The sequence below is a fragment of the Cornus florida genome, unplaced genomic scaffold (genome assembly GCF_030987335.1).
Source record: "Cornus florida cultivar Cherokee Brave unplaced genomic scaffold, ASM3098733v1 CherokeeBrave_3.0.0_Hap2_Chr08, whole genome shotgun sequence".
NCBI classification, from domain to species: domain Eukaryota; kingdom Viridiplantae; phylum Streptophyta; class Magnoliopsida; order Cornales; family Cornaceae; genus Cornus; species Cornus florida.
Genome location: NW_026775578.1, coordinates 19,071,410 through 19,099,405, shown reverse-complemented (window position 1 = coordinate 19,099,405; position 27,996 = coordinate 19,071,410). Strand labels below are relative to the sequence as shown.

General features: G+C 33.9%; 4 protein-coding genes across 4 annotated transcripts; 2 read left to right on the top strand and 2 right to left on the bottom strand.

Annotated features, from left to right (window-relative positions):
• Positions 1–19: 19 nt before the first annotated feature.
• On the top strand, positions 20–8,311 carry LOC132270622 (5'-3' exoribonuclease 3-like). The gene is made up of 24 exons (XM_059771799.1): positions 20–568; positions 962–1,067; positions 1,477–1,553; positions 1,705–1,896; positions 2,074–2,193; positions 2,330–2,392; positions 2,806–2,955; positions 3,050–3,220; positions 3,310–3,387; positions 3,533–3,682; positions 3,797–3,919; positions 4,289–4,384; positions 4,473–4,568; positions 4,881–4,951; positions 5,046–5,174; positions 5,261–5,337; positions 5,430–5,470; positions 5,547–5,621; positions 5,762–5,907; positions 6,109–6,195; positions 6,271–6,346; positions 6,722–6,792; positions 6,903–6,950; positions 7,043–8,311. The coding sequence occupies exons 1-24, from the start codon at positions 386–388 to the stop codon at positions 8,022–8,024; spliced, it is 3,408 nt and encodes a 1,135-aa protein (XP_059627782.1). The 5' UTR covers positions 20–385; the 3' UTR covers positions 8,025–8,311.
• A 3,458-nt stretch (positions 8,312–11,769) lies between these two features.
• On the bottom strand, positions 11,770–13,423 carry LOC132270621 (probable aspartyl protease At4g16563). The gene has a single exon (XM_059771798.1). It carries the CDS (start codon positions 13,355–13,357, stop codon positions 11,996–11,998), a length of 1,362 nt encoding a protein of 453 aa, XP_059627781.1. The 5' UTR covers positions 13,358–13,423; the 3' UTR covers positions 11,770–11,995.
• A 6,895-nt stretch (positions 13,424–20,318) lies between these two features.
• Positions 20,319–24,320, top strand: LOC132270620 (uncharacterized). Its single transcript, XM_059771797.1, has 2 exons — positions 20,319–20,479; positions 23,861–24,320. The coding sequence occupies exon 2, from the start codon at positions 23,880–23,882 to the stop codon at positions 24,108–24,110; it is 231 nt and encodes a 76-aa protein (XP_059627780.1). The 5' UTR covers positions 20,319–20,479; positions 23,861–23,879; the 3' UTR covers positions 24,111–24,320.
• Positions 24,321–24,480: 160 nt separating this feature from the next.
• Positions 24,481–26,540, bottom strand: LOC132270618 (uncharacterized). The gene is made up of 3 exons (XM_059771794.1): positions 26,196–26,540; positions 24,853–25,044; positions 24,481–24,767 (listed from the first exon to the last, which is right to left on the bottom strand). The coding sequence occupies exons 1-3, from the start codon at positions 26,448–26,450 to the stop codon at positions 24,609–24,611; spliced, it is 606 nt and encodes a 201-aa protein (XP_059627777.1). The 5' UTR covers positions 26,451–26,540; the 3' UTR covers positions 24,481–24,608.
• Between the last annotated feature and the right edge of the window lie 1,456 nt (positions 26,541–27,996).

Below are 27,996 nucleotides of genomic sequence, written 5' to 3'. Positions count from 1 at the left end.
GAAAGGTTATCTACTCCGTATACAGTACAATAAGAAAGTGGAAAGAGGAAAGCTGGTCATGCTTTTGGCCACGATAGAAGAAGAAGATATCTCTTTCATCTCAACGTTCAGTTCAGAACAAACAAACCGTCTCTCTCTCTCTCTCTCTCTCTCTCTCTCTCTCGATCTGTGTGAACCAAAAACGGTTCATCATTTGGTGACTCACTCTCTGTGGGCCCTGTGCACGTGCGCAGCCCTTGGGAACAAGAGCGACGTTTGTATTGCTCTCTGCAACACCTGCTTATTTAATTGTATATCTATTTATATACACACACACACGCTGAGCTATTACAGTGACAGATAAAAGAGTTGAGAGAGAATAATCTAGAGAGAGAAAGAGAGAGAGATGGGTGTTCCTTCATTTTACCGATGGTTGGCAAACAAGTATCCAGAGGTAGTGGTTAACGCCAAAGAAGAAAAGGGGGACGACATGGACACAAGTTCGCCAAACCCAAATGGCATAGAGTTTGATAATCTCTATCTCGACATGAATGGAATCATCCACCCCTGCTTTCACCCAGATGATAATGTCTCTTCATCATCCTATTTCTTTTTTCTTTTTTTTTTTAATTTAGTATTTTTTTTTGTTAGAACGATCCCGTTTAAATTTAACACAAATTTTGGGTACATGAAAAAAAAATTGTTTTTTCTTCTGAAAAAAATTATGTCAAATTGTTAGAATTCTGAAATTCTGAAAACAGATAGAATTAGATTTATGTTGGGTTTGGAAGCACCAAATCGGCATCTTAGAATTGGAATCAGATAGGAGTAAATGTAAAGGAAAAGTACTCCTTAAAAATCTAAGAAAATTTATTTGTTTTTTATTTAGAGTATAATTTTATGATCTGTAGGAGATTTTATTCGGCTCTCAATTTTCTGATTTTTTTATTTTATTTATTTGTTTTTTTGTTGATGTATTCAGCTTTTCCCACCAACTACATTTGAAGCTGTATTCAACAACATTTTTGAATACATTGATCGGATTTTCAACATTGTAAGACCAAGAAAGCTGTTATACATGGCCATTGGTAAGATATCATCTCTATCTTGATGCATTTTTTTTTTCTTTCTTGATAAGATGTTTTCTTTATCCAATTGTTTAATCATATACATATATCACATGTATGAAATGTGTAGAAGTATAATTTTAGTCCAAAATCAGGGTTTAACTAATTGTAATTATGCGTGCTTTTATGTGTATGATAATAATATGATTGAAAACAAGCATGTTGAAATGTATGTATGTCACAATTTAGATAAGGTAGTTTAAATTGGATTAATGTCATCTAAGTTAACCTAGCTTAGTTTCGAATGTATAGCAGTGTCACACGACTCACACTGCAACTTGAATTAGAGAGATTTTACTTTAGCTAGCATACGTAGAATTTCGTAAAAAAAACAGCCTTTATAAATCTTCTGCTTGAATTTTTCCTGCAGATGGTGTTGCGCCAAGAGCAAAAATGAATCAGCAGAGATCAAGACGCTTTAAAACAGCGAAAGATAATGAGAATTTTGTGGGTTTTTTTTTTTTTATCTCTCTAAATTATGTTTTAACAACCATTTTATGTTTTCTTCTCTTCAACACTTACCAAAAATTATGCTTTATGATTACTATTTGGCTTTCCGCCTATATATAAACATATATGTCTTGAATGTGCTATTCAGGAAGCAGAGGAGGAGAGGCTGAGAAAGCAATTTGAAATGGAAGGAAAGCCTGTTCTTCCGAAACAGGAATCGGAGGTTTCTGATTCAAATATCATTACACCAGGGACAGAATTTATGTATAAATTGTCGAAGGAACTACAAAGATACATATGGCAACGGATAGACAATGATGCAGGATGGAAGGAGATAAAGGTTGAGCAAATTTGTACTGAATTACTTATCTACTATGAAAATGTACATTTTAAGAAGAACCAATAGATTATTTAGTACATCGCTTGACTAAAAAATGTAGCATTTTTTACTTATTTGAATTTAATTGGTACAGATGAGAATTCTTAATTACTATGCTACATTAATTTTTATTGTCAGGTGATTCTTTCTGATGCTAATGTTCCTGGTGAAGGGGAACATAAGATAATGTCTTTTATACGCCTTCAGCGTACCTCTCCAGATTACAATCCAAATACCCGTCACTGCCTTTATGGTCTGGTATGATAATCTCTCTGCTGCTTCTTGCCATTTGAATTTCAATTAGAAATTTGAGAGCATTTTAAATTTAAAAAATAAAATTTGTCGTTTTGATATACTCTTCACTTTATCTGAGCCATAACTTATTGGCATACAGGATGCCGACCTGATTATGCTAGCGTTGGCGACTCATGAAATTCATTTTTCTATATTGAGAGAGGTGAATTTAGATTATGTTCTGCTTATTACTTCTGTTTTGGATTAATTGTTTAAATAAAAGGACTTGTACTAGATATTAGATATTAAAATTTGGTACCAGTGCTATTCTCTGTGTCTGTAGCTCTTTACATGTATGGTTACCACTCATCTCAGCCCAAATTTCATTTCTTTGTCAATTAGCCAAAGCAATGCAACATCTCAATTGAAGAATGTCCTGGTTTCAGTGAAAATGCAGAATGATTCTTCTGTGAATGCCACGGTGCTGGTCATTTATTATTTTTTAATATGCAGTGCATGTGAAACCTAAAATTGAAGTTGAAGGTCTTGAGGCACAAATAATTCTCTGTAATCCGTCGGCGTCCATTGTTGATTTTCAATGTTCAAGTTATTTACATATTTATTTATTTTGAATAGGATGTAGTTGTGCAAGAGCAAACACCAAGTTACGAATCTGCAATTGAAGCCAGCATTTGTGAAGCAAAATCGAGTTCAGAAAGGTCAACAGGATGCTTTAAACAGGCACAAGCTGATAAAACGTCGTCTTTGATTAAAAAGCCTTATCAGGTATACATATTTTATCATTTTAGCCTTTACGATTTGAGAATAATTATGTGTCCAGTTTTCCTGATTTGATTGTGATGCCCTACTATGTTTGCAGTTTCTCAATGTTTGGATTCTCCGAGAATATCTTGAGCTTGATATGGAAATCTCTGATCCACCTGAGAACTTTAAAGTTGATTTTGAGCGGATTGTTGATGATTTTGTCTTCATTTGCTTCTTTGCCGGGAATGATTTCTTACCCCACATGCCAAGTTTAGAAATTCACGAGGTTTTTCATTGCATCACCTTGGAGAATGTATGAAAGAATGAATGAGTTTAATATGAGGAGCTTATGACATTTGTACTGATTTCTTTCAGGGTGCTATAGATTTACTGATGCATGTTTACAAAAAAGAGTTCAAGAATCTGAAAGGTTATCTGGTTGATATGCAACGGGTAATTTTTTTTTTTTTTTTCTCTCCTTTTTAATATAATTGTGATGGAGGCACTGAAACCTCTCTTTTGCTTGTACATTTTTTTTCTCTCCTTTTTAATAAAATTGTTATGGAGGTACTGAAACCTCTCTTTTGCTTGTATGCAGGTAGATGACAAGAAAGGAGGGTATTTGAAATTGTCAAGACTTGAGAGGTTCATCCTTTCAGTTGGCACATTTGAAGAGACAATATTCAAGAAAAGATCTGAACTGCAAGAGCGAAAACTTAGACGGATCCTATATGATCTTGAAGATGCCGTGAGTGTCATAAATTATAATAATTTTACATCAAAGTCTCATTCAGCCTTTTATACCTGAGCTTCTTTGTTGCTTCAGTTTTGGTGCTAATGCAAAAATTGTGTTCTTGCCCAGAAAGGTGATGAGGAAGAAAATTCAGGTGGGATCTCAGAGCTCAATACAAGGGATGTCCATTGCGGAATGCATAATGGAAGAGTCCCAACTTCTGGAGATTCTACAAATGTGACATCTGAAGAAGTAGGTCATTTATTACTCATGAAGTATGAATGCTTATATTTCTAGAGATGAGTCTATGATTTATATTGTGCTTTACTTTGTAGTTTTGGGTGTCTGTTCTTCTGTATAACTCCCCTACATAGAGGAAACAAAAATAGTATGATAGTATTCTTTTTGTTAACATTTGAAGCGAATAATCATGTTCTAGCATTAGAAATATCGGATTAGTTGTGTGCAGTTCATTCATGTTATGGTACTTTTATGATTTTATCCAGTATCTCTCCTAATTAATAGGTCTTGCTTATTTGAGGTCTTGTTAGGACAAATCATCTGTTTTGCTCTTGTTATTCTTGGTAGTTTTTGTTGGCTTATTACTTTTATTTATTTCAGATTTTGAAGAACACAAAGGAGTTGAAGGAAAAGTTGAAATGTAACCTTCGCAAGACTTCAGATGTGTTTAAAAATGGTGGTTTCAAGATGGACAAAGTATGACCTAGTTTAAATTTTCCATTACTCTTTATAATGTTTATTTCACGGCAGAAAATGATGAATGTGACTTTAAAATTTACCGCAGGTGAAATTGGGTGCAGCAGGCTGGAGAGAGAGATACTATAAGGAAAAATTTTCTGCAGATACCGCTGCGGACATTGAGAGCACAAGGAAAGCAATAGTATGTTTTAACTATACAAATTACTAATTGTAGTTTTCTGTAATAGTCATTTACCCTTATTCTCAAAAGAGTTTATTATATGTATGTACAGAGTGTGAGAGAGAGGTTATCGGTAGCATTAAGTACAAATTATCTAAGTAATGCATAGTAGTTGATAGTACTAAATCTTTCCTGATGTTGAAAACTAATAAGAAACATTGTGTTACAACACTTTCTTTTATTTGATAATCTGCATTGAATAGTGTAAATCACTTCTCACTAGTTGTTTAGATCATGACTTTGTTCACTATTACTTTATGTATTTCTTTGTAGGTTGAAAAGTACGCTGAGGGGCTATGTTGGGTCCTTCTATATTATTTCTGTGGAGTTCCATCTTGGATGTGGTGAGGCATATTTTACGGATTGAAACTATCAATTGATTTGTGGTGTTAGTCATGTTATCTACTGATGAAAGATCAAATTGAATCATCGTGTTAGGTACTATCCCTATCATTATGGCCCATTTGCTTCTGATCTAAAAGGTCTTGGAAAACTAAGAGTGAGATTTCAGAAAGGTTTACCATTCAAACCTTTTGATCAACTCATGGGTGTCCTTCCCCCAAGGAGGTAACTTTTTGATGTTTTTTCTTCATCCGAATTATGGTTTTGATTTCTTATTTTGCTATAAGATAAACTCGAATTATCCACTATAGTTCTCATGCGCTTCCTAAAGGCTACCGAGCACTCATGACTGATGAGGCTTCGACGATAATTGATTTTTATCCAAATGGTAAGGGTGTAAGGGCTACTTTGATGGATTGGTTATGTCAGTGGTTATTGTGAAGGGATTGATTCTATTGTTTGTATTACTTTTATGTTCAGATTTTGATGTGGATATAAATGGAAAGCGTTTTATGTGGCAGGTTTGCTGATAATTTTTTTTATGTATTTTCTAATGATTTTTTTATATCAGTTCATAATTCTCTCTCTCTCTTGAAGGGTATATGCAAGCTCCCTTTTATAGAGGAAGAACGTCTTCTTACTGTGAGTGGGAAACTGGAAAAGGACTTGAAGGTGATACAGTTTTATTATGTAATGCTGTTTGTGAAAATTTAATGTACTAATGTCTACTGTGTTATATTTTTTGTTAAAGAATTGAAATTATTTCACAAGCTGTTAGTATTGTATTTGCGCTGATTAATAACAATGTCTAGGAGGATGAGGTGATAAGGAATACTGTAAGCGTTGATCAATTGTTCATGAGAAGTTCAACCAAGTTGGGCTTGCAGATTCTGTCCATTTATAAAAATCAAGCGGCTAAGGAGCAAAGTGAGATGATCAAGATTGATACAAGTTTGAGGTTTGTCAACTCTGTTAAATTTCATTATCGTTGACTGGGAAAAACAAAAAGAAAAACAAAAAGGGTGCAGTATCAGATCGAATCATCTTGGACAGTATCAATTCTATTGCCAAATGTAATCTATGGGGTCTACTAAAGGATGGTGTCTTTGTTTTGAATTTCATTATTTGGTCTAATTTACTCTTTTATTCTACTTTACAGTGAAGGAATTAATGGTTTTGTGCGCCCTACGCTATTAGCTGTCAACTCTGATGGTCCTGAGAATGAAATTCAGGATCACAATGTTTTGTAAGTCGAGACAATTCCTAGCCTATATTTTTATTAAAAACAAGACGAACAGTGACTTACCTTTCTATGTTGCAGATCTGTGTTCTATGAGCTGCCTCGTGAATGTTTACACATTCCTCGTCCTCTTGAGGGTGTTGAATTCCCACAAAAGGTATGTCAATTTCAGTCTATTACTGCTTTATACCGATCAGCTCAGTAATAAATTAATAATGTTTAAAAATTGTATTGATGTAATCTCCTCGTTATAGTCTGTAAAATGGCATCTTAAAGGCCACAGTATGTTTAGCAATCCATTGGTGTTAAATTATATATATTTAGAAATCCATTGGAAAAGGGGAAAAATTGTAAAGAAAGAAAGAGAAGGAGAAGGGTTGTTGATATATACAGTTTAAGCATAAAATCTAAATGAAAAAAATAAATAAATAAATAAATAAAAAATAAAAAAGAAACAATCACTTTGACATTGAAAACAGATCTCTTGAACACAATGTTTATATATGTACTAACTACAAAGATATGTATGCAGACCATAACTGCAGCTGACATTGTGGAAACACAGCTTTGGCATGAAAGTCAGGGGAGCAGGCCCAGCATTAGGTGGGTAGATTCAAAACTCTGTTTCAGTATTTCTCTTTTTTCTTTTCTTTTCTTTTCCTTTTTCTTTTTTTTCTGGACAGTACATTGACTAGGACGATTAAGAATTGCAGACCTCAGTATCAGCAAAAATACCATGGGAGCAGGGCCAACAACAATAGGTGGGTAATTTTGAAAATCTGTTTCGAATTTTCTGTTTCCTTCCTCTTTTTCCTTGGATGTTAGATTGACAAGGAAGATTTGAGAATTGCAGGCCTCAGTATCAAGAAAGGTACAGAAATGATTTCACTCCGAATTCTACACCAAACTCATCTCCAGGAGTGATGGTCAAATGTGCTGGTTCAGGCTGGGGTGCTGGTAGAGGCAAAGAGTACACAGCTACCGCTGACTTCAGAGGATTTGACGAAAATTCTAGAAGAATACAGTTTGGATATGGTGACACAGTCGGAGCCAGAGGGCGTGTTGGCCATCATGTTGTGTCACCCCATGAGCAGAACTTCAAGTCAGGTACATTCCAGGGAACATATGCGATGAGTTCTATTCAAGGTGAACCCAATGGCTTCGGAGATTTAAAAATTGCAGAGGCCAACCAAGGCTTCAACACCTACGGAAGAGCTCAATCAGTAAACCACAATAGTTGGTCATCAGGAAATGGTGGAAGGGCTCAGCCAATGAACCACAATAGCTGGTCATCAGGAAATCGTGGAACGGCTCAGCCAATGAACCACAATAGCTGGTCATCAGGAAATCGTGGAACGGCTCAGCCAATGAACCACAATAGCTGGTCATCAGGAAATGGTGGAAGAGGTCAGGCAGTGAACCACACTAGCAGCTGGTCATCAGGAAATGGCTCAATGCCTTCTAGGAACTATGGTTGGAGGCCTACTGTGCAGTCAACTGGCACTCCCTTAGGTCATGGCTCAACTTCTAGTGGGAACAATCAATGGAGGCAGAGTATGCAGTTAAATCCAGCATCCTTTGGTCATGGGCCTCGTGGCTCAACGTCTAATGGGAACTACGAGTGGAGGCAGTGTGTGCAGTCAACTGCCAGTCCCATTGGTCAGGGTAGAGGTGGAGGGCAAATGACCTCATCAACAGAGAATACGAGCCAGACTCGGCAACATAGTCTGGCTGCAACCGCCTCAATGCAGGCCCATGGAAGAGGCCAGTATGTTCCGAATGCTTCTGCTCCAAATTGGAACTCAAGAAATAATCCAAGAAATTCCGGTCATTGACAAGTATGATCCTTTGGTAATTCGAAAAGTATATCTTCTTCTCCTCCCACTCAAAACCGGCTTTTTTGAGCTTATTTATATATGCGTGGCGTGAGTTTCTTGCCAAGATGGGTCTTTTACTAACTAATTTTGATTTTTGGTACTTTTCTAGCTCATTTTACTGAGTTTCTGTTTTGAAGCAGTTGCACAAGCTATGCCTGCTGGCTTGTCAGCTCAGAAGGCAACAAATGAACTAATGTCATGATATGAAAAATGAAAAATAGTTTTAGATTATTGATTCTTGCCGAGATTTGGTTCTGAATTTTTTATTAGTTTGATATCCGTATTTTTTCCTCTTTGTTTTTTCAGTCCTGAAATAATCTGGAAAAAAATTAATATTCCTTTTAGCATTGCCCTCTTTCCATAACCATTCATTCATAATCTATATTCTATATAAATCCAACTTTAGTGCTGTCAAAAGTAAATGAACTCAAGTTCAATGGTGTAATTTCTTTTCCAAAACTAGGACCATTATTTTTAAATAGAAAAAATATACTATATAATTAGGGCACTCTTTGACAAAGCAGTGAACTCTTTTTTAAATATTTAGATCAATTTCCGTTGGATTTTATATTTAGGATGTCTTCTCACTCTGTCTCACTATGGAGGTTATAAAGTGTTTCAATCACCAAATGATTCACAAATCACCTCAAAAGTCACATTAATTGCTCAGTGCAAAGTTGTTGGTTGGTCCAACGAATTTCACTCCTTAACTAACACACTTAACCTTTTTAGGACACGCAACTAATAAATATGATTACATGGAAAGCCGTCACAATGAAACCTAATTTTGAATAATTTTAGTATAAAACTACTCTGTCCCAAGGTACATATAAATTCAATTTTTAATGTTAGTAGAGTTTTAATAGTTTTTTTTTTTTTTTTTTAGGATAAAGTGTAGAAAACTCTTTTGAACTATATTTGAATTTGTAAATAATCCCCTTGAACTATATTTTGTACATAAAATTTCCTAAACTATCTCATTTTATTGCAACATACCTTAAGGACTATGCTATATTTTATTAAATGACAATAATGCCCCTTATTATTGTATTACATTTAATATATTTTTCTTATCTAAATAAATTATGAAAAAATTCATACTAATTTGATGAGATATTTTTCATTAAATTTGCATATATTTACCGTTACTTTTTTTAATTAATTATTTAAATAAAAAAATTTAGTATAAATTTTTTTTTAAAATTAATTAATTTTTAATGAATATATTACATGAAAAGAAGGTATTTTTTTTTAAAGAATTTTATTAATTTTTCATCAATATATTGTATTAAAAAAATGGTATTTTCTAAGATAAAAATGTTTAAATTGGTTATAACACGTTTTATTATAAATAATAAAGTTTTAATAATAAGTTAATCAATTTAGAAAATGGTAGTTATAAATCTATTTATTTTCATTTTTATGATAATTTGATACTAAGAATAAAATTAAGGTAAATAGTATAATTAATATTTACATAAGAAAAAAGATAATAAAAATAATTTAATAAGAAATGAAAATTTTAATGAGAAAGGGTGAGAGGGTAAAATAGTCTTTTGTGATGGATTTGCCCTTAATTGCAACAAATCAATAATTCAGGGGGACGATTTTAAATTTAGGGGGGTTATTTACAAAAGGGCAATAGTTTAGGGGTTTTTTGGCACTTAACCTTAGTTTTTTTAATTATATTGTTAAGAGTAAGTTTTTTATTATATTGCTAAGAGTAAAGTTTCAAATATGCCCTTACAAAAAGACAAAATAGTACTCCGTAATTAGTGCAGTAATTTAGTCAAAAGCATAGTTTGAGAATGCTCATTCAATTTTGGAATAGGACATATGTTTTAGGACATCCTAAAATAGAAAGATGGATAAGTATTTTGGGATGGGGGGAATAATTACAAATAATGATTAGGTAATTGCTTGTCATTATTACACGAGAATTAAATTGTGCTAACAAAAATCGATAGACAAATTTATCTATTTTTAATATTTTTTTTTCCCCAAAATGAAAATATGTATTTGAGTTTCACAAGAGTAGTTAATAAATACAAAGAGTTCGTTTAGAAACTACTTTTACTTTGTGTTTTTATTTTGACTCGAAAAAGAATAGTATTTTTACTTTGCGTTTAACACTATTTTAAAATTTGTTTAATAACAAAAATTGATTGCAAGAATTTTAAAAGCAAAAACATAACAGCAGGTTAAAGTGTTTCAATCATCCCATGATTCACAAATCACCTCAACAATCACAGTCATTGCTCAGTGCAAGGTTGTTGGCTGGTCCAACCAATATCATTCGTTAACTAACGCACTTAACCTTTTTAGGACATGCAACTAATGAATATGATTACATGGAAAGCCGTCACAATGAAACCTAATTTGGGCCCTCCCCTTGCAACATTTTTTTCAAATTTGATCACTCAAGGTGTGTGAAAATGTGAATCATTTTAGTATAAAACTAATTACAAATAACGATTGGGCTTTTGTTTTTTTTTTTTTTTTGGCTTATATAAGAATAAAATCGTTTGTCATTATTACAAAAGAATTATGTTGTGCTAACAAAAATCAACAAATTTAGCCTCTCTTTTTTTTCCCCAAAATGAAAATATGTATTTGAGTTTCACGAGAGTAGTTAATGAATACAAAGAGTTCGTTTGACAATTGCTTTTACTATGTGTTTTTGCTTTGACCGGAAGTAAAATTAGTATTTTTGTTTTAGAATATGTTTAACATTATTTTAAAATTTGTTAGTAACAAAAATTTGTTGTAAAAATTTTAGAAACAAAAACATGAAAGCAGAATAAAGTGTTTCAATCTTCCCATGATTCACATATCACCTCAACAATCACATTAATTGCTTAGTGCAAGGTTGTTGGCTTGTCCAACCACTTTCATTCCTTAACTAACACACTTAATCTTTTTAGGACATGCAACTAAAGAATGTGTTACATGGAAAGCACCCTCAATGAAGCCTAATTTGGGCCCTCCAATCGACAAATTTATCCTTTTTTTTTCTTTTTCTTTTTTTTCAAAATGAAAAAAAGTATTTGAGTTTCACAAGAGTAGTTAATGAATACAAAGTATCCATTTGGCAATTACGGTTACTTTGTGTTTTTGCTTTGACTCGAAATAGAAGTATTATTTCTGTTTTAATATGTAGTACTCAACACTATTTTAAAGCTTGTTTGACTTTGGTAAGGTAAATTTGTTATAAGATTTTTAGAAGCAAAAACGTGAAAGCATGTTTGGTAAAAAGTGTTACAAGTTTGAAAAATTAAATAGGTAATTCAAATTTTCATTTTAGAATTTTTTTTTTTTAACAGTATTTTTGTTATACTACGGAAATTATCAAAAACATCATTTTTATGCTTCTAGTTTGGCCTCTTTTTTAAAAACGTTTTGCTACCATTCAAATGACAACAAACATTACAAGACATACTTTATATTTTTGCTACATTACAATACACTAACAAAAATAAAAAAAATATGAAGTAAAAACACTGACCAAATGAGTCCAAAGTAATGACCTTACATCAATGACCAAAAATATCTCCCCATTTCCATGTGAAACATATAAAGTGATGAATAAATTAATTCAAACAGTGTGCGTAAGCTCTGGCATCATCACTATGAGACAAGTAACTAGACAATTGAGTCGTTGAGCTACAGTTACAGAGCTAATGGGTCACTTTCATCTCTATGCTGCTCAAAAATATGTTATCTTTAAAATCGGTGCAGAATTGTACGTACAATCTTATTACATGAAACTAAATTCAATACAACCTCAAAATAAATATAATGCCCGAAGCCCACAAGAATGTTGCCTCTAGTTATTACTAATATAGTAGTGAAATGTGAACCCTTTTTTTCACATTATTAATAACATATATATATATATATATATATATATATATTTGAATCATGTTAAATTATTTGCATGATTGTTGTCTAAACCCTAATCTATCATTCCTAAGATCATACTCTACATAATAATTCTGCATCTGAAAATTCCCCAAAATAATGGACGGCCCGCCCGACGATTCCGGACCCAAGACTCCATCCGACACCATGGTGAAACAAACAACACCATTACCGACGAATGCAAAATAATTGCTCAACGGCAATGCCATTTTTGCCCCACCCTTGAAGTGGAACACGATCTCGGGCAACGACACCGTTTTGGTACCAGAGACGTTGAAACACAATCCCAAGCCTGTCAGAGACTCGGCGTACGATGCTCTTTTGTAGTTCTTGACTTGCTTTAAAAATGAACCAATCACGAGCTTGAACACCATGTTGTTCATGTACGTGAAAGTTGTGCCGGAATCTACAATCGTTCCGCCGGTGCCGTCAGATCCCGGCGAGAGGTACTTGTACGGAATTTTGACTCGCTCAACGCCGACGGTGATCTTTCTCAGCCCGACGTAATAGTATACTGAAAATGCCCGTCTTTCGGCGACCACTGGGTTTGTAACGAACGGGGTGTAGCTGACATTGTCGGTCTTGTGGCCGGAATCTGACTCGGCGTCCAACATAAGCAAGCTGCTTTCACTGCTGTCGTCGAATTGGTGGGCGAGAAGGCAATAAGAGAACTTTTTGAGACCGAGTTGACTCGGCAGCGAGGCAGAGCCACGGCCGAACCCGGAAATTCCGGCGGGTTGACGGGAAGAGAAGAGAGAACAGCCGACGACGAAGTCGGGCACCTTCTTCCCCGGCAGATCTAGGGTTTCGAGGAGCGTGATACCGCCGGTGGTGCCCGAACCGTAGAGAATCAAATACGGCGGGCAGATCTCTGTACAATTTTTGGAACTGGGTTGGCAATCTTGGCATCGAGATCGAGCATCTGGGTTGTGAATCCAACCACATCTGGGGTTTTCACAGCCGAGAATTTTGGAGGAGGAGGACAATTTGGGGATAAAAGAAGGAATGATAGGTGGGTCAGAGAAGGAACAATTTTTGCAGAGGTAACGGTGAGTACATGGAAACCAATTGAAATCACTGCCAGTGTCCATCACAAAAGGGATGGTTTGGGGTGGCGTGCCAAAGCTGAGTGAAATGGAGTAGCCTCCATAGCTGTGAGGGGTGGTAGAGAGAGCAACAATTGGGGGGTTTTTGAGGTGGTGGGCTCTGGTTAAGGAAGTGGAGGCTAGATGGGTGAGGGTTTGGTATGGATCTAGAGATGGAGATGGGTTTGTGTGGAAATGGGAGAGAGGGATGGTAATGGTGGAGGTTGATGAAGAGAGGAGAGAGAGTAGAGAGAGAAAGCAGAGGAAAGAAGAAGGGGAAGCCATGGGTCTTCTTCTTTTTGTTTCTACTTTAGTAAGAGCAACTGGTACTGCTATTTATTAAAGCGAATGAGGACAATGTAGTTTGGTTTTGGGGATATGAATTTATGCTTCCATGGTGCCACAACTGTCTGTGTGCATGTGAGTGAGAGCTTGCGGATGTCGAAAGGGAGGGCAATTTTGTAATTTTAAGGCAAAACTGTGACTTAAACAAGTTGCCATAATGCCAAAGACATTCATTGTCACCAAGCAATAGCCGTTGGGAAAATTCTGAGTGGTGACCGGAATCAAACATAAATAATAAAAAAGTCAACATACCAACATTACATTTTGAAGGGATAGACTACATTCTCTAGTCAAAAATAAAAAAATTAAAAAAGACTTTTCACTTAATTTCCTCATGCATGGTTAAACTATGAAAAAAAGATAAATTTGGTAACAATTACATACTTATGTCATGAGTTCACTTCACCTTACTTGGGAGTGGACACTTGTATTATTTATGGGGGTAAGGATCCTCTCCTACACTAAAATAATAATAATAATAATACAATCAAGTCCACATTTACTTAACAAAAAAAATTGTAAAAAATTCATTTAAGAAGCTATTTTATTTTATTTTTGTTAAGTAAATGGGGACTCTACAGACAAATGGTTTGTATGAGATGGTTGTTAGATGACTCAATTTATAAAACTATCTTTCTAACTAAATACTGCATGGAAGGAAGAAGATTTAGGACTTTTTTCAACTATATGTTTGTAAGCGAAAGTTCAAGTTTTATCGATTTGTGTGGAGTCGTCTTATACAATGTCTCGGTGATTAATGTATTGGAGCAAAGTCCTTGTATAAGACCATGACTACAGACAAATTATACATTGTGTAAGACCACGACTCCACACAAATTGAAAAAACTAGAGCTTTCACTCACAGCCATAGCCCCAGAAAAGTCGTACATCTTCTTCATCTATCCTTTTCTCTTCCCATGCAGTTGTCATTATGTAGTTGCTTTCTTTACGTGAACCCTCTCATACCAACATGTAGTCTAAATTTTTAGTTGTTGATTTACCAATACTTCCTCCTCATTGGAACAAAAATTTTCTCTCTACCTCTTAAAATTTGGACAAAAAAGAATTGGTTTATAAAATTATTACATTTAATTTGGTTGAAGGCAATTTGATTTCTTTTGTAATAGAGGATTGTACTTAATATTATTATGCGCTCTAATTTTACTTCTCAAATTAGAGAATTGATGATTTAAATTCTCATACGTACAAAGTAAATTTGTGATGTTATTTGTCCCTAAAAAAAAAAAAAAAAAAAAAAAAAAAAAAAAAAAAAAAAAGGGAAAAAGAAAAAGGAAAAGGAAAATAATAGAATAGAATTTCTCTTTTGCAAAGTAGTTCTTTTCCATTTCCTTTATCATATTCTTCTGTCAAATGAATGGGGATTGGAACCTACCTCGTCCCTTCTATATGTGTCAATAATAACATTACCATCACTCCATGTTAACTTAATATTGAAGCTAGGCATCGATTATAATATTGCCCTAGATAAACATAAAAAAGAAAAGAGAAAATACAAGATTTTTTACTATTTCACAAAAGAGGTGACAAGCTCTTATAAAAGTAAAACTTCACTGTATAAAAGTCTTCATTTTTTTTTTCCTCTAAGATTTATTTTGCATTTAAGAGTATAGAATCGATGATTTAAATAGAAGATAATTTAGGTTTAAAAATGGTGGATTTGAAAAAGGGCTGTCATTTAAAAAAAAAATTAAAAAATTACCCCAAAAAAGGACTTAATGTGAGTCTTGTACACAATCTAATGCTAGTCTTTATGCACTGAATTCCTTGAGCACATGCTAAGGCTCCGTTTGGTTAGATGGAAATAAACAAGAATAGAAAAAATATATAAATAAATAAAAGAAAAGTGATTATATGAATTTTACACCCATGATATTTTATATCTTTTATAATAAATTAATAAGTAAGGGGTAAATTAGTAATTGTGTCCCTCTGTTGGTAGGAAATTAGCCTTCGGTGGTTGGAAAGTGTTGTCGAGGGGTCAATATGTAACATTTCTATAGTTGAGGGATTCAGTTGCTCCAAAAAATAGTTCACAGGGATATTATGCAACAATGGTATAGTTTAGAAGTTTTTTTTACTCTTTTGCCAAAAATAAAAGAAGAAATTGTTTTGCACTATTAAGTTAACGAGTAAAATAGGAATGTCATATAAAATGACGTTGTTTTCACGCGAAAATATGTGTTTTTATGTAGGAAATGTTTTGGGAAAAAAAAAAAGCTAGTATGGAAACTAATTTTTCATTATGTTTCTTTTTCTATTTATCCAAACTCTAAAAAAAAATTAAAAATTTCCTCTTTCTTTTCTTTTCTAATTGATTCTACCTAACCAAACGAGAAACAAGGACTCGATAGTCAGTACAATGGTATATAGGGGAATAGGAAATAAAACAATGGTATTTGTTTGGATTTTATTTATTTATTTATTATTTTTATTATTGTGTGTGTGTGTGTGTGTGATAGGATAGGGAAATTAAATACTCTATTCAAGTGGTTAATTTTTTATCTTTGTTTCCTTTTTTATTTATTTTTATTTTTATTTATTTATTTATTTTCCTTCTCCTTATTATTTTTTTTAACAAGCATAAGATTTTGTTTTCTTTCTTCGTATTGGTCCAATTCTAAGACATTGGAATTACATTGAGCTATGTAATATAATTACATTGGAATTTTAAGACAACAAATGAGCTATGTAAATGTTTGAAAAGGCTCGTGTTATTACAAAAAAAAAAAAATGTATGTCAAAAAAAAAATACTAAAAAATGAAACTTAATACTATGTTCTCTACTTCCAAATTCTATTAAGGACAAAGAATGAGTGGTACTGATTTATGAAAAATAATAAGTAGTATGAGTTGAATTTTAAGTACTAAAGTTTTAAGTGTTAATTGTAAATTAAGATTTTTTTATATTATTTTAAACTTTACGTGTTCAATATTGAGATGTTCACTTAATCTTTCACAACATTTAAGTGAATTCAATGCACTTACTTAAATAAATACTAAATGTGGGGATAATGCTTAGCTACTCACTAGTGAGTAAGGTGAAACTACTCACCCCTTATGTGACTCAATAATAAAATAACACATCACATTTAAAAATAAAATAATCCACACCTAAAAATACTATATACGGTTTGATCCGAAAAAGTAGAAAAATGTGTAAATTATTTTATTATTAAAGGTGATGTGTTAGTTTATTATTGGACCACATAGGGGTGAATAGTTTCACCCTACTCACTGGTGAGTAGCTAAGCATTGTCCAAACGTGGGATCGCCAACAGTGGCTGAAGCTCTCACTTTAAGGAAAAGTCTTAAACTTCTATCTTCGTGGGGCCACACAAATGTTGATATTGAAGGCGATAACCAGAACATTATGCAACTCCATTCGGTTGATGGATTTTCCTTTCTTATTGTAGAGGACATTGCTTGTATGATTCATCATATGCACTCTTGGAAGTTCCTTTGGACTCCTAGAATTTGCAACAGAGTTGTTCACTTTTTTGACAAATGGAATGCCCATTTTTCCAGGCTCATACAAACAAATATGATTCATCATATGCACTCTTGAAAGATCACTTTTTTTCAGGCTCTCAGGTCTATGTGTAGTGATCTTCAGTGAGATGTATGGCCTCCTACGTTGATCCAAGCCATTGAGACTGATCTCTGACTTTTTGTAGCCTGGAAAAAATAAATAAATATCTAAATACTTAACTTGTTCAAAATTAAAGGTTGAGTTGTATTACCAAAAACAACCTTCGTATGGTTTTAAAAAAAAGAGAAAAAAAGAAAAGAAAAGAAAAAAAAAAAGTGGAGTTATCTAAGAGGCTGCATTGATCCTGTTGGCAATGACCCTCTCTATTAGGTTGCTGTTTTGGGCAACTAGGACCAGCACCAGCTGATGTCTCAGTACCAGCTGATGTCTCAGTCTTAGTGCTGGTAGCAGACAAAAGGGTTTTGGGTCCGGCCCCACACTAATGTTGGATTATGTGCGTCCGTTGCACATGGTGCCCTTCTGGACACGTGAATTGTCGCTTTCAGGTCTAGCTGTTTAACACCCAAACACCATCTTGCTCCTCTTTTTCTTTCTTCCACAACTTTGGTTCTTCTAATCTCCATTCCGTTATTACCTTGCTCTCTAATAGCGTATAAGAACTATAAACCAATAAAATATGAGAACACTTGTAATAATACTATATTAAGAGTATGCATGAATGAAATTAAATGAAGTTGAGAATAGAATAGGAATAAAATGATCATTCTCATTTTTATATTTGGTTATTGATAATCATAATTTTAAGTGATGATGGTAGCGGCAGAAGGCGGTGACAGTGGTGAAATGCGGTGATGGTGGAGCTAGGCTGGTGGAAGGAGATGGTGGAGCCAATGGTGACGGCAGCGATGGTGGAGCCAAGAGGCAGTGGTTGTCATTGTGGTGGTGGTGGTGCCGGCCAAGAATTTCATTTTTATTAGAATGATCAGTTTAGAAGTGAAATAGGTTTTCATTCATCCGGAATGGTCGTTTTCATTCTAAATGTCATATCTAATAAGCAAATTGTTGGAATGGAATGCCCATTTCATTCCATTCCTACGTACCAAACTAGGCTTAACAACACTCGGATTGTAAAGTTATTTTAATGTAATTAAATTTATTTCAATGCATTAAATTTACTTACTTTTAGCAAGATTTAATGTATTAGATAATAAAATAAATATTTGTTTTTATCAAAATATTTGTTTTCATCAAATTTTTACTAAATGCTTTTGAGTAATTACACGGGATTGTTTGGTTCCTTAACTAAAGGCTTTTGTCGTTGACAAAACATGTAAAACTCGTAATGAATGAATGCAAATATATGTCGTTGGTGTTCATTCCGATCTCTACTCATTTCACCAACCCACCAAAAATTTCCTCTACCCCTACTGTACTTCAGCTTGGTAGTTTTCACCATCTGTCCAAGGTTGAACTTTGGGATTTGATGGCGGACTTAAAAAGCCACCTGCAGACTTCCGGATAATGCTTGCAAGTTGCATTCTCTGCATTACCGCGGCTGCTCGCATAGAGTTAGCTGATACTTATTCCCAAGCAGTAGGCCGGGCTATCAGCCCATTGATTATGAGCCCATTTCATCACAGGCTTAATGTCCACCAACTGCTTGCGGCCCCAGTTCAACTGCCATGGCAAGGTTGGACCATGGTCCATGGAGAAATTGCGAACCCAGGCTAAGCTCACGGACTGGATTGGTTAACACTAACTTGGGTCAACCTCGGGTTAGACAAAAAAAAAAAAAAAAATTATGTCTTTTTAACGGAAGTCGGTTAGAATTGGGTAAATCTTGCAATAACTTATTGCTACATATTAAAAAAATAAAATAAAATAAAATAAAAGTTAAATATAAAAATGATGACCAAACTCTTAATAAAACTAATCATATAATCCGAATGAATGAGCAAATTAAATTTAAATATGTATATATGCTCTTAAGAAATTTCAATATGCATGTATGCTCTTAAGAAATTTTTAGATAGAGACTCATTTTGCCAAGCCAAAGTTAAAAAGACCTCACAATTTTTTATTTTGTTTTATTTTTTTTTGGTTGAGAAAGAGAATCCAGTTCTCAACTTCTCACATGTGGGACCCAAAAAATAAAGGAAAAAGAGAGGAGATTAGTGGCAATACTATTGGTGTGTCTGAACTCAGAGGCCTAGTCTGAAATATGGGGGCAACTTTTGACAATATAACCAAAATAATAAATTTTAACCAAAAAAAAAAAACTATTGGTGTGTCAATGTTAATTAATTGTATTTTGAATGTCTTTAATTATTACTTGATTAGTCAAGATTAGTTCAGAAAATTTGCTGGAACCTTTTGCATTGGACTAGTCTTTTTTATTATTATTTTAATAAATTTGAGAGATTTATAAAATATAAAGAATAACGCATAAGAAAAAAAAATGAAATATGTTATTATGGAATTTTGCTACTTTCTTGAATTTAAGCTTTGTTTAGTTAGAAAGAAAAAATATTGATAGGAAGAAAAAAAATGATGGATAAGGCATTCTTAGAAAAATAATTTATTAGTCACCAATTAATTCTGATTATATGGTGACAATTTTTAGATGGTAATGGAAACTATGTTATCAATTTTTTAATTTATTATTTTGGTTAAATTTTTATATGATATTGTCAAAAGTTGCCCCCATATATCAAACTCGGCCTCTGAGTTCAGTCATCTTGTTTCAAACGATCAATTAATTGGTTATTTTTAAAAAAATTAAAACTTATATGATATTTTTTTTAAAAAAAGAATTGTTTTTATATAGTGTGGGTATAAACAATTCTTTTTTTTTTAAAATACATATATATACACACTATATAAAAACAATTATTTTTTTTAAAAAATATCATATATATATATATATATTGTAAACAATAAACACTCACATACATAAAAATAAATAAATAATAAATAAAAAATAAAAACTGTCAAATATACTAACATTTTTATATAGACAATAACATTTTCTCCCCGAGATGATATACTAATAATCCATGGCTAAAAAATATTCTTCTATTTACAAATTCAAAACGTAATGCTACCAAATGTATGTACTTATGGTATACCTTTGAGAGAGAATTTTTTTTTGGCTGGCATCGGAACTCATCTGGGTAGGACACTTTCGGGACTCCCCCAGGCTACAAATTTGGGATGCTATCGACGGCCCCACATCTCAATAATAATTTTAATCAAAAATTATAATGATAATGAACAGGTTCAAACCTGAAATTTGAGACACTTCAGGCCGTGATCTTACCAACTTGGTCAACTCTCGGGCCTTTGAGAGATAATTTTGTTATTTTATTTCTTTATAAATTTAAGTGAAGTTCAATTTAAGGAAAATAGTACTGTATTGTGAGGCCAATCTATTTATCTATGCTATTGAGTCTCGACTGATTCCGATTCCGTTCTTTATCTCTCTGACTCAACTACTCTCTCTCTCCGCCACTGCTACTACGTCTACGATTTGTGGGTCATCTAATCAATCGGTGAGTTCTTAATTTTCTTTTTATTTTCTCATCCTATATATTCATTCTCGTTCCCTAGGGTTGTGGAAAGAACAAATTGATTCTGGTTTTCTAGATGCTCATCTTTGCTGGTCGATAATGCTTATCGTTTTTTTAATATATTTGATTGCTGAGATAATATAAGAAAATTTATCGGTAAAAAATAGGACCGACCATAAAGATTTTGTGTTGTTTAACTTATTTGGGATCTGAGAGAAAAGATAATCAAATTATGCACCCAATTGGAGATTAACCTCTCTGATTTTGCAATTAATTTGAAATTGAATTAGGAATTATTTTATTTCTGTAAGTTTCTTAGTTATATCAGCAACCAAATGGACAATGGTAATTTGTGTGGCGAAGATTTTTTTTGGTAATTTGAAACCTAAACTTGCCTTGGGAAGGAGGAGATACCACTTGATCTATAGGCTGGTGATTAATACATCATATCCTTGATTCATCAACTTTCATATTCTCTTGCAATTTCTAGGTTGTGCCAATCTATTCATGGAAATGTGCCTATTTTGTGATTAAATAGTTGGGCACTGTTTTTCATGAAACAATTGATATGCTGTTATACCCAATTTTATACTTCTTGTTATAGAGTTGTAGTTGGTATTGGTCCTGTTTAGTTTGCTTTGAGTTTAAGAGCAGAGCATTGCTGTGACTTTGGCATGTTGATTTTGACTTTAATATGTTCTTGGGATGAGTCTGTATTCTCTTTGATATGTTAACTGTTGTTTGTGATGAAACCACAAATTTATATTATGGAACCTGTTAGTAGACACTTTTTTTTTCTTTTCCGGAAGGTCTGTTAGTAGACACTTGCGTATGTGTTTGACCTACCTGTATGCTACATTCAATCACATGAATCATATCGTTTAGTGTTTACCCATGTTGGTGATATATATATATCATGCACCTTGAACACATAACTTTTGGCTGCAAAGAATTTTATTATGCTTACATGGGACATTACATAGTTGAAAGATTAAAATTATAGAAATTAAGTGTATAAATGGAACTGCTTTTCTATGAAGGCAGTGAAGCTACAGCTCCATACCGCTTGAGCGGAAAACTGAAAACATGAAATCACTTGTTTGCAATGATATTATACCTTAACTCTCTACAGCCTCATGCAAAATATTGTAGAAACTTGCCAACTTAACTGCCATAAAATTCAAAGAAAGAAGCACTTCAATGTTATTTATTCTATTTATTGAAAACAAACCCAATTAGGATGTTCAGATTTAGTTTCCTCTGGTGCCCTCTCATGTATGACCACGAAAGAGAGAGAGACAGCTTGCCTTGATTTTCATGAGTTGATGGTTGCTGGCTTGGGCATGTTTTATAGACACAATAGACTTGTAGCTTACCTTTTGTGCTCACAGTATAAGAGTATTGCATTTGGACATGAGATGCTAAATAGGGCACTTCTCCAAATTCTAAAACAAAAAGATATTTATATGTGTCAGATTAATTTTTCTTTAAATTTGTGTGCATTACTGGAAGTACCTTAGCGAATAACATAAAGAATAAATTTGGAGAACAAAAGGACATAACTTACTCTTTGATAGAAGAAGTGTCTTAGACTACACAACGAGTAAACCCAACATGATTCAAACTTTGAAGAGCTCGAAGATGATGATTCTTGAAGATTATAAGTTACTACAATCACTTATCAAAAAAAAAATAAGTTACTACAATCATAAGTAAGATTTTTTAAAATATTCTAAAAGGCATTTATTCTTAATTCAGAGATTAGAGACCAAGCACTAAACACTATATAGCTCTAGATACTATGTCTTGATGCCTTGGATGGCTTTTTCACTTCTCCACTTTATGAAAATGTGAATTATAAATATTATACTCCAATGAAAGCCAAATAGCAGAAAAGACATTTATCTCCTCCCAACCCCATCCAAGCACTTGTCATGCCCTATGTAAGTTTCTACCTGGTTTTCCTCTTTTCTCAAACCATGCATTGTGCATTCTCTTTTACTTGTTTAATTAACACTTTAGTGTTTTTGTATTATGCATTAAAAAAATTGACAACCCAAAGATGCACTTGCCTAGGTTAAAGCTAGCCTAGGCAGACTCAAATGCAAATCCATCCCTAAATAGCCCATCCAATAGCTTAAGCCTCTTTAAATACGCTTCTTCCCAGCTCATCAGTGGGCCTATCACATAAGTTGTTGTGAAATTAGCTATCCATTTGATAGGAGGGAATATTGGGAGGAAGGAAAGAGAGGAAGAAAAGGGGAAGGGAAGCAAAGATTTTCTTGGTTTCATAGGATCAAATAGTGATTGGAAAGAAAGAGAGGTGGGGCTTTTTTTTCTGAGCCCACACATTTTAAGTGGGAGGGAAGTAAAAGAAAGGGTTGCCTCTCAATAACGTATGTGAGGTAATTCTGTAATAGTGAAATTGTATATGATATCCATCTGCTCTCCCTTTTTCCTTTGTTACTCAACCAAGCAAAAGGACGTAAAGGTTCCTTAGTTCTTTCTAAATGAATTGCTTTTCCATCTTTTTTACCTTCCCACTTCTCTGTCTGGTATGGAAGAATTATAGAGTTGTGGATTGGTTGGAACAAAAAGGAGTGGATGCCACCTTGATGGGTTCCTTAGTTTTGCAATACTTTTTAGGATAAGCTTTATTAACAAAAAGGAGGAGTTTATATATAAAGCTCAGTTGAGATATCTCATTAAGATAAGAGAAACCCATCTTATCTCAAAGAGTTAAAAGTGAATTAGTCTTGTGGGCAAGGGCGGATTGAGGAAATGTTAATGGGGTGGGCTAATATTTTTTTGGGTGTGCTAATACTAGTAATAATTTTTTTTTTTTTTTATTTGGGCTGGGCTAAAATTGCCTATAGTAAAAAAATATATTATTATTTTTGGGGTGGGCGATCCGCCCTTGCTTGTGGATCATCTACATCACGAAATAATTAACTTTGGCTAATTTGCATGCATTTAAACATTGTGATTGAAGTTTAAACGGGTGTTATACAAATTTTGTTGTTGAAGCGCAGCAAAAAGTGAAAATATCATCCTCTCAAATTGTTTGAGTGATTTGGTGTGAACTTGTCAACAGTCATGGTTTCATCAAATCGTCAATGGCAGCGTTGTCAAATCTTCTTGCTAAGAACATATTTTCTTTTCTATCTTATGCATTTTAGGCTTTGCTAAACCATAAATTCATATGTCGCTCCAACAATATTTTTTTCACGAACAACCGTGCCGAATATCAATTTATTTAGATAATAGCTCCAAGAATAAGTTCCTCGTGTGTGTGTGTTTCTTTTCTTTTCTTTTCTGTTTATTCATAGAAGGTGTTTCTGCTGCCACTTTTCTTTTTAATAGGTGGCCAGGCTCGCTTAACATGGGAAACAAGCCTGCAAAACAAGAGAAGGAAGTACTCTTAAAGATTGTGCCTCCTTTGGACCAAGCATACGTTCAGTGGCTTGCTCGGGATCTTGAGAGGATTCATGGCTTTACTCCAAAGAATCCGCGTGCAGTGAAGCCACCAGATCATTATATTGAGTACATGCGCTTAAATGGATGGTTGGATCTGAACCTGGATGATCCTGACCTCAAGCATTTATTCAAATAGTTGAGTGTCTCCAAAAATAGAAAATGACCAGGGGAAACTAGTAAAATCTTATGTTATAATTAGAGGGAGATGCACTGGCTATTGGCTATTGGCTATTATGGTGTAAAGGCATTATGATAATAAGTACTTAAAATGCTCAATCAATTTGCTGTATTTTTGTGAGTAGAAAATGGGGTCAGTTATGAAAATTGTCTACTATTCACCAATGTATTTGAAGGCTTGGATGTCTATCATATAACCTCACATGTTCTATTTATAGATGTAGATTTCTAATGTTAGTTGATGGGTTCTTTCCATCTCTAGAAAGTTGGTGATTCTATTCGGTATTAGTATCAGTAGTGACTCTAGTCATATTGAAACATATTGGAAGTAGAAGGAAGAAAGATAATCATATCACTATTAAACTTATTCGGTATTAGTATCAGTAGTGACTCTATACCACGTCTTGATGCAACATATTACATATGAAACATGAATCAAGAGATCCACTCCTACAACTTATTCCTCTTTATCGACTCTCTTTCCAATCCATCTAGCAACAACGGGCGTGAGAGCTACTGTTGGAGGAAATCTTATGGGAGATGCTGCCTTATGTGCAGCATACGCCAACGCAAACGTCCCGACTTTCTCGCCGGTCTCATTAGTGGAAATTCCTACCTGCAGACCATTGATGAAGAAACCTTCAGTCTCCAAATGGAATTTATTGTATTGAGGTTACATGGGGGGAAGAGAGTGCATTTACCTTCTGCAGCAAAGCTTGGACGTCAATGCCCGCGCTGATCAATGCATAACAGAGGGAGAAGGAGATCAAGGAGAGTGTAATGGAAGTGGCTAGATATGCTCCTCCGTATTTTGTCAAGAGCTCCTTGGCTTGATTTCCCTTTGATTTCTTTCCTTCGCTTTCCTCCTTTCCTTCCTCTTTGGAGCTGAATATCTGCAGTGTCCAATCAAATTTAACAGACATATACAGCAGCTAGATACAGCTTTTATAAACCTCTTTGTTTATCTGACTGAACAAATTACTAAGCTTTAAAAACTAGGATTCTGAGTAAATTTTTGCATTACTAATGCCAAATAATTATAACAAAAACTTGATGGAATACACGACAAAATTAGTGAAAATGAAAGTGATCCTTCACATGGTTTTGCTGTGGAAGCTTGGTTGGGATAATATATTAAAACATAATACTATGTTTTCTGATTTTCTTGGTGCCAAAAGACTGAAGAACTCAATCTAGTGTTGCAATTGGTATTATGATAGAAAATTTGGAAGAAAGTGAAAATAGAAATAAAGTAGACTAACAGACCTGTGACCTAGCGGTACAAGCTCCTACTTTCTAAAGGGACGTCAAGGGTTCGAATTTCACTTCAATGGAGGAGGGAGTGTGTGTGAGTTCCAACTCCAAAAAAAAATAAAAAAAGAAAAAAGAAAAAAGCCTAGTGTTGTCTGATTGAGCAAAAAGCAAATGACAAATGAAAGAGTATTGCGTAATGTGCAGTACTTGTGTTCTCACCGGTGAGTAAGAAAACCACATCTCAACACGAATTATGTACCATAATGCTACGCTAATGGTGTGGAGGAAGTTCCTCCGCACTGGTAAGGACGGAACTATTGTTCTTGCATGATTTAACCATACATATCCTCCAATAATTTTCTTTTTTCCTTCCTTTTTGGGAAAGTAGCTAACCCCTTTCCTTCCATTCGTCCCAGGTTAGGAGGAAAGGAATATGATTCCCCATAAACAACGGGCTTCATTCCCCCCTTCTTTCCCTCTACTTATCCCCCTGGGCCCCTTTCGTTCCATTTTTCCTCCCTACCAAACAAACCCCAAGTCACATACTTGTATTAAACAAGCTGTAAGTCACATAATTGCGTCAAATTCAGTTCAATAGACGTACTTCACTTTCTGTTTTCCTTGCGTTTCAACTCTCAAGCAGTGAAAACTGCAATATTTTAACTCAGTTCGTTTTTCCTAACAACCAAGCATCAAATTTCTCTTATTTTGCTCGAAACAAAATACACACACATAATAGGAGCAGATTAAATGAAAACAGATTAAAGAACCGAAAATGAGAAATGGGTACCTTCCAGAGACCAGCTTCTAGGCCAAACTTTCTTGTAATCTCCTCCGGAGAAGAAGATTCCGGAGAAGGGGCACTAATTTCCTCTGTTTTCTCTTTGATTGCTCTGACCCTGAACCCATTTAAATTGGGTTTGGAGGTACTAATCAAAGAAGCATAGTTGCAGACTCTGTTGGATTTTCCATTGTTTAACGAAGAAACAGAGGATAGAGAATTGGTATTGAGGCAGTGAGAAGAGACTAACAGATTTGCGGCCATTGCTAGATATCCAAACTCATTTTTGTCTAAATAAAAGAGAGTATAAATAAATATCTCAATTTGTCTCACGAGAGACAACCAATGAACCAGCCGTGTACCTGATCATCTTTAACCGAAAAGTAAACAGTTGTTCAATTACTTTATTGCCCTTTCAGATTTTTCTTATTACTTTTTTTTTTTTTTTTTTTTTTTTTGCCCCTTTTTATAGTTAAATACTTAAATTAAATATAATGCGTAGGTTTCATACAAGTTGAGACGGGAGATTTTTAATGTTTAAAGTGCTGCTATTTCACCTGACTAATATAAGACTTACCGGAAGATATTCTATTTCGATATGTCCTATATTGACGTTTTGGAAGACACTGAAATGGAGTGAGAAAGTAAACAAGATTACTATTCATGTGGAACTGCATTTGAAAAAAAAAAAAAATCTAATTTTTGGGGCTGGTAATCCAAAGAAAACATATCAGATCTTTTTAGAAAATTCAATTAAGACGAAAAAGAATGAGCCCAAAATCAGAAAAGAGAGTAGTGGGTTGTGCAAAGGAGTGAGAGAAAGCCATGAGCGTAGAGATTATGCATACACAGGAATATGAGTGAGAGTAAAGTAGGGTAGTCGTGAGGAGAGAGACTAGAGAAAGGGGAAGAAGGGCGTGCTAGTTGCATCAATTCAAGGTAGACACCTGTTTAATCGATTTTTTTTCAATTAAACCTACTCGCTTGTTTTATCATTTTCCTAATATTTAATATATGACATTAATTAAATTTTTCTTAATTTTTGTTTTCGTTAAATTTGTTAGTTTAACTGTATTCCTCTTAGTTTTCATTTTAGTTTCCTAAAATATTGCTCATACAAATTATATAGTACAAACTCACTCTCATGTTAAGGGCCTTGTATTGGGCGACACTCTAATAAAAGATATTTTTGTCAAGAGGCTTGAACTTTTTTTATTAATTAACTAGAATGGTACAAAAAATAAATTTAATTTTTTAGTAGATCTTTCAATCCAACAATCAGCAAGAGAGTTCATGACTGTTGTTAACAAATTTTTTGTTTTTCTTCATTAAAAAATTTTTAGATTTTTAGTTTACTGGTTTTAAACTGGAGCCAATGTAAGATCATTACGATCAATTAAATATATCATGCTAAAAAGTATTTTAAGCTTCTCATGTAAATAATATATGATGGATTAAAGGGTGAATCTCCTGTAATGATCGAAAGTTAAGCATTCCATCTAAATGGGAGCTTAGGCAAACATTTTTGTTGCAAGATGAACCAATCCAAGAAAGCTAATATCTACCGGTCATTCGGTCAGGGTTATTTTGGTCATGTCAGCTTTCTTTAAACCCATGGTGAAGAATGGACAAGTAGCAAGAGAAGAAGCAATGCAAAGCATTTCAGTTTCTAGGGCAAGTGGATTGGATTGGGTTCTGCTGCTTAGGGCCAGGATTTGCTGTTTTCTCTCTTTTATTCAAATCAGTTGGGTTTGGGCTTTGGATTGACTTTGATTTACCACTTACAAATAAGTATTTACAAGATGGGTTT

What these genes read in the sequence shown, in the direction of transcription:
- LOC132270622 (XM_059771799.1), top strand. Translation starts at nt 386, where the DNA reads ATGGGTGTTCCTTCATTTTACCGATGGTTGGCAAACAAGTATCCAGAG. An exon ending in GTGGTTTCAAGATGGACAAA is followed by an intron (nt 4,385 to 4,472) that starts GTATGACCTAGT and finishes AATTTACCGCAG; the next exon opens with GTGAAATTGGGTGCAGCAGG. An exon ending in AATTGATTTTTATCCAAATG is followed by an intron (nt 5,338 to 5,429) that starts GTAAGGGTGTAA and finishes TTTTATGTTCAG; the next exon opens with ATTTTGATGTGGATATAAAT.
- LOC132270618 (XM_059771794.1), bottom strand. Translation starts at nt 26,450, where the DNA reads ATGGCCGCAAATCTGTTAGTCTCTTCTCACTGCCTCAATACCAATTCT. An exon ending in TAGAAGCTGGTCTCTGGAAG is followed by an intron (nt 25,045 to 26,195) that starts GTACCCATTTCT and finishes TGGACACTGCAG; the next exon opens with ATATTCAGCTCCAAAGAGGA. An exon ending in TCCAAGCTTTGCTGCAGAAG is followed by an intron (nt 24,768 to 24,852) that starts GTAAATGCACTC and finishes AATGGTCTGCAG; the next exon opens with GTAGGAATTTCCACTAATGA.
- LOC132270620 (XM_059771797.1), top strand. Translation starts at nt 23,880, where the DNA reads ATGGGAAACAAGCCTGCAAAACAAGAGAAGGAAGTACTCTTAAAGATT.
- LOC132270621 (XM_059771798.1), bottom strand. Translation starts at nt 13,357, where the DNA reads ATGGCTTCCCCTTCTTCTTTCCTCTGCTTTCTCTCTCTACTCTCTCTC.